General features: G+C 45.3%; 1 protein-coding gene across 2 annotated transcripts; it reads left to right on the top strand.

Annotated features, from left to right (window-relative positions):
- Nucleotides 1-2,906: 2,906 nt before the first annotated feature.
- Nucleotides 2,907-9,837, top strand: LOC132076040 (rho GTPase-activating protein gacY-like). Of its 2 annotated transcripts, none has more exons than XM_059476917.1 (5): nt 2,907-3,129; nt 5,550-5,724; nt 5,928-6,137; nt 7,837-8,020; nt 8,981-9,837. In XM_059476917.1, exons 2-5 carry the CDS (start codon nt 5,700-5,702, stop codon nt 8,994-8,996), a joined length of 435 nt encoding a protein of 144 aa, XP_059332900.1. In that variant the 5' UTR covers nt 2,907-3,129; nt 5,550-5,699; the 3' UTR covers nt 8,997-9,837. The 2 variants fall into 2 exon arrangements, with proteins under 2 accessions (XP_059332900.1, XP_059332899.1); XM_059476916.1 differs by lacking the exon at nt 2,907-3,129 and adding an exon at nt 3,991-4,045.
- Nucleotides 9,838-10,349: the final 512 nt, after the last annotated feature.

Raw genomic sequence — 10,349 nt, 5'->3', positions numbered from 1 at the left:
CTCCCACTGTTTCATTGGGCAGTTCTCCACATGCCTGTAGTTCAGCTGCCTGGAAACCAGCTCAGCTGAGCCACCTGGGGACACCAACACACCCCCTGCCAGAGATGGGCTCAGATAGAGAGAAGCAGCTCCCAGGCTGCCAGGTGCAGTGTCTCCAGTGGAAGGAGCCTTGCTGTGACTCAGGGATATGTGCTCAGGCACAGCTCTGCACTCGTGTGTGCCTGGTGGTGGAGAAGGGGCAGCTCCCCCATGCCTGGCTGGCCCTGGCTCTGCAGGCACACCCTTCTCTGTCTTCTGGCATTTCCAGAGAAGGCCACCTGAGCAGCTGTGAGCAGGAATCAAGCCAGAGGGGACGCTGCTGGGCTGACAGGGGCTCGCCTGGCAGGAGGTGTTGTGGCCTGTGTGCCCTTACCATGGGCACAGCAAAAAGCAGTGCAAGTAGCAGCAGGGGAGAGCTGCTTTCTTGTCAGGACAGCAACTCTTCCTTGCTGATAATTTAACTTGGCGAGTAGGCACGGTTGGCAATCAGATTGTTGTGATGAAGGATGTGTGGCAACCAGTCCTTACGTCTCTGCTATGACTTTTACCAGCTAAAATGTAGGAAAACTTATATTGATACTGTAGTAATCAAGAGAGAGAGATGCCTCATTTCTTGCCAATGATTACCTAATATGAAATGCATTTTTCCATGTCTACTTTCTGTCTTGGTTGTAGCTCTTATTTCTATTTTTGCCTTTTGCTTGAGAAGCCCTATAGTTTATCTATCAGGTCCATAAAATGTGCAAATTTCCAGGATTTACCACGTTTACTGTTTACAGTGGCTCCTGGTGGATTGGGATAAAATATACAAATGCTGTGTGTGAGATGAAAACCTGCTTTGAAAGCCAGTAATACAGGTTTGTCTGACAGAATCTCCATGTGTATCATCCCAGACTGTTCTTCGTGATCATTCAGGGATGCTTTTATGGGCTTAGCTCCCAAGGGTTCTCAAGGCTGAGGTGGTGCAACTGATGTATCACAGCACGACAGTGCCTCCCCAAAGCCTGCAGCTGCCATCAGCAGCGCTGCTTGCCCCAGTGCTTGCTGCCAATCCAGAGCCAGCAGAGCCTCTCCAGCTGGGTGTGGGCCGTGCAGGACTGTCCACGCCACATCCCTGGGGGCACGCACTCCCTGCTCAGCTCCTGGGCTTGCTTTCCTCCTTGCCTGGATGCTTGGAGACTCCTGAAGCTGAGACACAGATCACCAAGTTACAGAGCAGGCTGCTTGCAGCTTTGAAGGAAAACTTCAATGAACCATGAAGCCTCGGTTAATTATTTTTCTTGCTGCTATTGTTTTTTACTGCTGCTGACAGTGGATTTACCTCTGCCCTCTCCCACAGGGATCCTGCTGTTCCAAACGCTGCTGTAAAAACCTGGTTCTCTGAGAAGCAAAACTAAACTTTTCTGTTTTCCTTTCGTGTTTATCCTTTCTCTGTCCTTTTGAAACATCAGCAACCCTCACAAGTGGCCCATTCAGCAGCTGGAGGAGTGGCCCCAGTGGAGAGAGTACAAAGGCAGCCCCTGGTGCTCGGCCAGCCCCTCACACAGCCAGGCTGGGGCACTGCCTTGCCTCACAAGCCTTCCCCTGGGCAGCAGGGTGCTGCGAGACCAAAAGTTTTGCTTTTCATTTAGACGTGCCCCTTGAAGCCAGGGTGGCTCCTCAAAGCACCACACATCCTTTTCATACAGCTGAAGTCCTGCAGGGGCTGACTTTGATCCAGAGGTTGTGGAGGAAGGGTTGGAATTTCAGCTACACAGTGTGAGCAGTTATATGTTTAATTTGCGCTGCCTGCAGCCTCCTCCTCTTTTGTACAGCTGCGATGCGAGGAGAAATCATCCGGAGGGATGCTCGGAGCTGCTTGGTGTGAAAGGAAAACCCTGCCCAGGGTCGGGCTCCTTGCCTGCCTGCAGTGGGGCTTGCAGGACCCCCTCTCTGCAAGGCTCGTGTGCCCTCTAGCTGCTGCATCCTCCGGGAGCCCTGCCCGAGCTGGCAGGCAGCACTTGGAAGCGAATTCTTCAATAGCTGGAGTCACAGGAGCAGGCGAGACCAAGGGGTTGGTTGCAGTGGCTGCTGCCTTGTTATGAGTCGACAGATAAATTTTGTGTTTGCTGCTCAGGTGGAGAATTTGTTGTTTGAAAGGTGTTTGCCTACAGTTTACACGCTGAGCTGAAGCAGGGAGGAGTGATATGTCAGCAGGATGGCTCCTGTGGCACCTAGTAAGATGGAAAATCAGAATGTGAATTAGAAATATGTACTGTGGGGCAGGTAGCAAAGAGTTAGAGAGTTGAACATTTTTTGTTTCATTTTGTAGTCTTTGCACAGGCCTCTTTGTGATATGTTTCTCTGCAGAGTGCAGTTCTCTGCAGGCTCACAGGCACGGCTAAGGTGACTCTGAGTGCTTTGGTCTGTCCCAAAGGGATCCAGCGAAAGTGGAGGAGCTGCTGGTGCTCCCGCAAACAGCAATTAAGGGTTTGAGGGCAGGGAGGCTGCAGGCCAGAGGAGCTGAGTGCAGCAGGGAGGGGATGTCACACCAAAATGCCCCCTGTGCCCTTAGCCATGAGCACAGAGCATCACACTGCTGTGACAGGGCACTCACACTTGCTTCTCTCTTTTGTCACTCGTATTTAGCAGTGTTGGGTACAGCACCATCAGCACCAGGACCTCCTGTAGGCCCAGCAGCTTGAACAGGCTGAGCAGCCACAGCTGTGGTGATGGGCACAGAAAGTTTAACAGGCTAAATAACTTCAGCTGTGGTGGTAGGCACAGCGTTTCTAACAGGCTAAATGGCCACAGCTGAGGTGATGGGCACAGCATTTCTAACAGGATAAATGGCTTCAGCTGTGGTGGTGGGCACAGCATTTTTAAGAGGTTAAATAGCCACAGCTGTGGTGATGGGCACAGCATTTTTAACAGGATAAATAGCCACAGCTGTGGTGATGGGCACAGGTGGAGCTTGTTTGCAGAGACCCGTCAGGCTGAGGAGTGGTGAGGAGGACGTGGATTTTTCTGAGGCCAGCTCTATAGGTAGAGGAAGGAAGCCCTAAGCCATAGCACTTTTCAAACCTTATCTATAAGGGATCTTGTGAAGAGGTAAGTGGGCTAAAATTCTGCACTAGTTTTTAAGTGGTATTCTTTCTGCTAAGGTAGAGGGAACTATCTTTGCTGTCTGTGCTGTACCAGTGTGGTGTTGGAGTAACTCCTGCTTTTCCAGTGCTCCACCGAGGGGGTCTGGCTCAGCACCTCTACTTTTTTGTGCCTTGTGTGTTCTGCTTTTGTTTCATGTGTACCTACCAAGTTTGTGTAAAAATCTCCCCCAGATAGATTTTACTGCAACACTGTTTCTTTATGACTTATTTCCCATGACAAGGCTTTATATCCGAAACAATTATAAAGGGTGTTAGGCTTAATTGCATCTTCATATTTTAAAATAATTGGATGGGTCCTTGCCCATGTGTTGGCCAAAATGATTGTGTATGTGTTATATAAAAAAGTGGCTTTAGTGTGTATATAGAGGGCTACCTCATAGTATTTTCCATGCTGCTGTAGCAGGCAGGAGGGACAGCAGGGCAGTAGGAATATCTGCAAACCTGCACTGCAGAAACCCACTCAAGAGCAAATATCAAGCCCAGGATCAGTGTGGCTTGGAAAGCTGTGGCATTGTGTGTGGTAGGTGCCATGGAAACATCTCCTGGTGGTAACTCAGCCCTCAGCTTGTGCAAGGTGCCTCCACAGGGAAGTGCTGGCTGCAAGGAGTCCTCTTTTACTACGAGTTAATTTCTACCTTCCACCGGCTCTGGAGGGAAACCACTGATTAAGGTGATGCCTAGCAATTATGCTATGATAAGTTAATTGCAGAGGAACAGCCCCATGGCTGCAGTGAGCTCTGGCCAGGCTGCACGGCTCTGTGCAGGGGAAGAAAGGTGATGGTGTCTTGGAGCAGCACAGCTGAAACCCTGGCACTCTGCTGCAGCCTAACATGGGAGCGGGCGCCTCCCTTTCCATCTGTGTAAGTGAACTTAAATCTGGCTGCTTCACTCCTTCCTTCTTTCTGAGAAGGCTCTGCTGCATCTGGGAGGGGAAAGGGAGGGATTTATAGTCATGGTGCACAGGTATTTTAGAGGCTTTTTGTAACACCTCATAGCTTATATACAAAAATGCTGTAAAATATGTTTGGCACATGCTGATATTTGTTCTTTTTAGATAACTATTCATGCTGTAACACTAACATCACAGCCTAAGCTTTCCTATGTATTGAAAAAGCAAAATGGCCTGGGGTGTTTTGAGTGCTGTGTGTGCTTTTGCCATGGCAGCAGGGCTGGCCTGGAGCTCCAGCTCATGGCTCTGCTGCAGGCAGAGTGTGTGAAAAACAGCTTCACTAAGGCAGATCACCTTCAAACCCATAGGAAAATCTTTCCCTTTTCCTTCTGAAAACATAGTAATAAAAAACATTGAAAAAGAGGCCGGTTTGAGATAATGCTACAAAAAAAAAGAAAAAAAAAATTAAAATCCCCTTTAAGTACTGTTTAAATAGTCCTAGTGCAGCAATGGTAAATCCAGGTTTGGACTTGTGCTCTCCTTGCCTGGTAGGTATGAGGATGGAATGCAGCAATTACTGTGGGCCATGGCAAGCAAGGGGCTTCGGGGAGGTGGGAAAGAGGGCAGGGCAGCCAGAACTCCTTTCACAGTGCCGGGCAGAATTTCCCCATTTTTTAAAATACTCCTGAGGAATATTATTATTAAATATATAGTTATTATATTTATTTTTAAATGTATCTAAGCATCCATTTGGAAAGATGTTTTTAAACAGCCCCAGGTGGCCCTGAGGGGTTGCAGTGCTGCTGTGCCCGCCCGGGGCAGCCCCGTCCTCACAGAGCCCCTCAGCCGCCCTCAGGGACAGGGCCCTGCCAGAGCCCACAGACGCCCCAGCCCACGCCCTGTAGGATTGAAAAACAGCTTCCTTCGTCAGACAGGATGAAAAGTGCAAGTTTTTTGTGATTTTTTTGATGCTTTTGCACCAGTTGTTGGGGTAAAAAATTTGGAATAACTGGGTAAGCAGAAAGGAACCACTTCCGAGGCGTGCACCATGGCTGACGCCTAAATTTCACTTCAGGTTCCTTCATAATCTTGCATTTTTTATCCTCAGGAATTAAGTAGAAATTCACAAGTTTCATAGAGTTGGAAGGCTGTGCACCAGCAGGGGGTCAGCTTTTTCCTGACTTTTGGGGCTCTTTTGAGGGCTAGTGACCCCTCACTGTCCTGAACAGCCCATCTGCCTCAACACAAGGCCCATTTTCCCCGACTGTAGGGTGAGGAGGCTTTACTGGAGTTTACCCCATCACAGGTCTCACCTCAGCTCTACAGAAGAATATTAGCAAGAATATACAGTAGAAATAAAACCTGTACTAAGATGCTACAAAGAAGACAGTGATTTTGCCCAAGTAGTAGATCTTTGGAGGTTAAAATAACAAAAGCCAGTCACCGTTTACCACATGCCTGTTTTTATTCCCCAGCAATCATTCTCCTCTATACAAGTTAGGCACACAACAAATAAAGTTTCACCAGAGCTACAGTTCAGCAGAGAAGGAAGCACATTTGGTGTTCCTCTGGAAACCCTTGTAGAGGATGCAAAGCAATGTGGGGTTCCTTCTCTTGTGGCACAGATGGTGGAGTACCTGGAGGTATTTGGTAAGTTCATATTTTTCCTGCTTGTCTTCTGGAAACTGATAGTCTTTGTTTAAGCTTTACTTTTCAGCTGTAAATGCTGGAAAATCCTTATTTACAATTATTGTGCTTTCTTAAAGGAGCTCTTGCTTTTTGAACTCCAGTTCTCATCACAAAGATGTGGTAAAGTAACAAGCACTGCTCACTGTTCTGCATTTCTCACACAGGTCTGGAGCGTGTTGGTATATTTCGGGTTGGTGGCTCAGCAAATAAAATCAAGGAATTGAGGCAGAAGTACAATCAAGGGGAAAAAGTAGACCTTATTAACGATGGAGATGTTGATTCTGTGGCCAGTCTCCTGAAGCTCTTTCTGAAAGAACTACCAGTGGCTGTTTTTCCAGACAATATTTGCTCTGGCTTGCTAAAAACTTTCCAAGGTACAGAACGGGCACCTTCCAAGCTTCTGTCCATTCTCTGACAGTGACAGATAATGTGTTCATTACACTTTCTATAAACAAGGTTTTGTGTTTCCTTAACCTGGAGCTGATGTTTAATTGCTTTGGAGGGACCAGGCATCTACAAACTTGTCTGCAGTCTTTTTAAAATTCATTAAGTCTTTTGGGTTCCCTTCCTTCCTGTGGCAATGAATCCTGCAATCCTATCCTGTTTTCTTTGAGAAAGCTCTTCCTCTGCATGCTTTCTTTTTTAAATTGTATACCATACTATTTACTGAGATAATATTTTTAGTTTTAATGCAACCACCACCATAATGCTGCTTGTGTCTTTATATAGCCACTGCCTCACTTCTCTCTTTTCCAAGCTGAAGCCTCTTTTTTTATTTAACCTTCCCTGTTAAAAGAGGTTTTTCTGCACATCACTGTTCTTATTTAGAGCTGTGTTTTTAGTTAGCATTTATTTTTCCAGTCCTCTTGTAATCTTGGACGGCAGTGTGTGGAGCAGCATGCAAAGAGCACCCCAACAGCCCTCTGCCTGCTCCCCACTCATGCCTGCAGTGGCTGAGCTCTGTTCTCAGCCTGCCCAGTGATTTTGGTAGCTAATTTCAGGTGTTTGGAGACAAATAAATGCATTTGTGGGTTACTTTGGGGGCTGCTTCTGTTCAAAGTGCCCTGTAGGAGTTTACAAAGAAAGAGAAAGGAAGCAGTTTCATGAGCAGAACAACCTATGGGGCTTTTGTGAGCACCTTGTTTTTCCTACCCTGGACAGCCTTGCTGTTATTTTTTAAAGTTATTTTTTCCTCTTCATCCCGTTTTTCATTTTGCTCATTAATCAGTTGAGCACCATGGGCCCTGGCCTGTGCAGAATGTGTTTTTTAGGGCTAAAATTACCCTCAAGGGCATGATTTGCTCATAAGCAATGTCAAAGCTACACAGATGTGTCCTGGTGATCTATGGCAAATTTGAGCATCAGCTGCCAATTATTGAGCAGTACTGTCATCTCAATCCTAGTAACCAGGAGATTTTATCCTACTGATAGGGAACTGCTGATCAAATGGAGTTGTTTGTGAACCCATTTTCTGCCTTGTTACCCTTCTTTGAAGAATAAGAACCAAGAAAATGTTAAGTATCCCCAATTTAGAATTTTAAGCATCTCTTGTGTAACTGCAGTTGCATATTTATAGAGCAAAGATGTTTTGAGTCTGAGAGCTACCAATTAGTCAGGAAATGAAGATGATGTGGGGCTGAAAGGCTGCAATTTCTCATTCCTCCTAATGAGAATCATACAGCATGTGTAAAATCTCTTGGGAGAGTCAAGGCTGGCAACCTTGCACTGTCTTTCAAGGCAGCTTTGAGGATTCAGGTACATGACTCCTGACTGCAATTTCATTACGAAAGCAGCAAGTGCTGGATGATTCTGCCTTAAGAGGAAAATATCAGAAACAGTGAGTGTAAAACTCAATATCTGGAAAAATCCATGGTTCTTAAACATTCATAAGTGAAAAGCATATGTCAAAATTTAGTGTACAAAATACTTGTTGGGGACGTATTTATTCTTCTGTTTGTTCTAACATATTTTAAAATCTTCCTTCTTACTTGTATCTAGTATCTGTGATGAAATTGTGTTTGTATTAGGAATATCTATGTTACAAGTTTGGGGTTGTTTTTTTTTTTCCTCCAGAGCACAAAATCAACACAACAGAATGCATAGAGAACCTGAGACAATTGCTCAGCTGCCTGCCCAAAGCCCATCAAAACCTTCTTCAGTTCCTGTCTGCTTTCCTGTTAAAGGTGGCAACCTACAGTGCAGTGAATTTCATGACTCTGGAAAACCTGGCCATCGTGTTTGGACCTGCTCTGTTCAAGTGAGTCCTCTCTGCTCAGCTGCCTCAAACAGCACAACAAGGTCACACCTCACAGGGAGGCTTTCTGTCGTAACTCTGGGTCCAATAGGCAGTGGAGCATTTTGTAAGTTCAGTGTTTATATGGTGTATTGTGGGCAGATGTGGCAGGTTCTGATCTGGCTGATCCCTTTCATTCTGTTGGCCACTGACTAGACAGGGCAAGCCTCAAGTGAGAAACCATATGAAGAGACATGAGGGATAGAGAGCTGTTTAATGACAACTACTTCTCTTTTCTGAGCCAAAAAAAGTGCTGGCTGTGGGGGCTACTTAGCTGGATTTGGTTCTGAAAAGCTCACCCCCACTTTGGCCTTGTAACAGCATTTTATATCAGAGAAATGAATCCCTGTTATCAAGAAAGAGAAGCAACTCATTCTGCCCTTGCCACTAAAATTCAAGTTGGCATCCAAGCTGAGCAGTGAGTGCTTGGCTGGAGCTAGAGAAGTCATGTGTGGGGTGGTGGTGAGTGGGCACAAAACTGGAAGCTAAAAATGAGAGGTGGGACAACATGCCATGCAAGTCAAGGTGATAAGAAGGAACAGCCTGGTGTGATCAGATAATGGAGAATTTTCCCTTTCACTGTTGACAGTGCAGGATGTTAAAATACTTATACCTGTTACAACTTGTAAATCTTTGTTCTAGTGGATCACAGCCATGCCAGGTTAATATGAACTGTAAGGCAATGACACTTTACTAAATGTATCTATTAGCAGTTAATATCTTCTATGCAGTAAAATAGCCTTGTTATTCAGTTGGGTGTTTTATGGCAAGCCAAGTTAATTTTAAAAGTATATATTCAGCAAAATTGGTGCCCAGTATCAATGAGAGGCTTTCTTTTGTGGAAATGAACTTTTAAGCCTTGCTGCTGTTTCATAGGTGTCTATATGTGGTCTCTGTTTTCCTGCTCTCTGGGTTTATTGCCAGGTCTACCAGAATTTGACCTTTGGATGTGATACAAGTTTATATCTTAAACAAAAGCACAGCAAGGGAAGTGAATCTAACAAGATGTGGTGTGGTTGGAACTATGCCACTCTGTCCTCTGGGAAAAAAACCTCACCATGGAGGATATTCAGCAGTGCAACAGAGCAGCTTTGCAAACAGACCCCAAGTTCCTTAATATCTGAATACTAAAGTTAATAAATGAGTGGAGACAAATGAGGTTTATTTATCAGTGTTTGGATTAGTTGTGTGGTGATACTTATGAGCATTGGCTGATGCTAAAAGGCCTTCATCAAGAATCTATCCCTTCACCAAGAATCTATTCCTCACATTAACTCAAAAAGGACTTCACTGACTGACCCTATTGTGCCATCAGGTGACATTTGCTCTCACCTGGGGCTTCTATGCATGCACATGCATGCAAGAAGACTTTGTTCCTTTATCTCCATTCCCAAATTTTCCCAATGTGTGCCCAGTGATTGCTGTATCTGCACATAAGGATCCAGTATGCTCCCTTATTGATTGATGAGCTGCTTCAGTTTTAAATATCCCACTCTTCTGGGACATGGCCCAGCTACTTCTGAACATGTGCCTTTGCCTGGTTTTAAGGTACATTCAGAGCTAAACTGAGCACTTGTGGCAATGACCTGTCTGAGAAGCCTTGAAAGCAATCAGCACAGGGTTTCTCTGCCAGTGACCTGTCAGGAAAACAGCTACCATAAATAGAAGTATGTCTGCCCTACAAATGCTATCTTCACCTCTTCACAGTCATTCTGATCTCGCTAGCTCCGGGAGACAACCCAGTAAATCTGGGTGTTTTTTTTGTAAAACATTTAACACCATGGTGTGTGCTTGTTGAGTTACCTCCTAGGGTTATGAAAAATCACCTTTTTGGAGGTTGGGCAGAGAGGAGAGCCTTGAAACTGGCACTGTCAGTGAGATTGCTCTATACCACTTCCTGCTGAGTGACCTGAGCCCTTCAATGATTCAGAATAAATCATTGGTATTGTCCTGTACAGCAGCAAAATTCAAGGTAGTCAGCTGTGGCAAATCATATTGCTGACACAGGGGAAAAAGTCATAAATATCCTTTATGTCTTTCAGAGCAAGAATTAATGCAATTATCTGGCACATTATGAAACATTTGGCAGCCAGAGTGAAGGAAATTGGGACATGTTGGGTAGTACTTGCTATAGTTGTTCAGTGTAAATGTGAAGGTTATGAAAAAGCTGCTTTTAGATCTAATCTGCAGAAATGTGTGCTCCGTGCAATTGCTGGAATTAACCTTCTGGAGGTAATGGCAGCTCCTCACATGGCATAAATTCATTGCAGGTGTTAAAACTGTTCTTCATGTA

This window comes from Ammospiza nelsoni, chromosome 8, assembly GCF_027579445.1.
Source record: "Ammospiza nelsoni isolate bAmmNel1 chromosome 8, bAmmNel1.pri, whole genome shotgun sequence".
Taxonomy (NCBI): domain Eukaryota; kingdom Metazoa; phylum Chordata; class Aves; order Passeriformes; family Passerellidae; genus Ammospiza; species Ammospiza nelsoni.
Note: the sequence above shows the minus strand (reverse complement) of the source record. Positions and strands in the feature narration are given on the sequence as shown.

Coding starts and splice junctions, on each gene's coding strand:
- LOC132076040 (XM_059476916.1), top strand. CDS start 4,016: ATGGGAGCGGGCGCCTCCCTTTCCATCTGT. Junction 4,046..5,549: donor GCGCCTCCCTTTCCATCTGT/GTAAGTGAACTT, acceptor TTTATTCCCCAG/CAATCATTCTCCTCTATACA. Junction 5,725..5,927: donor GGAGTACCTGGAGGTATTTG/GTAAGTTCATAT, acceptor TTTCTCACACAG/GTCTGGAGCGTGTTGGTATA.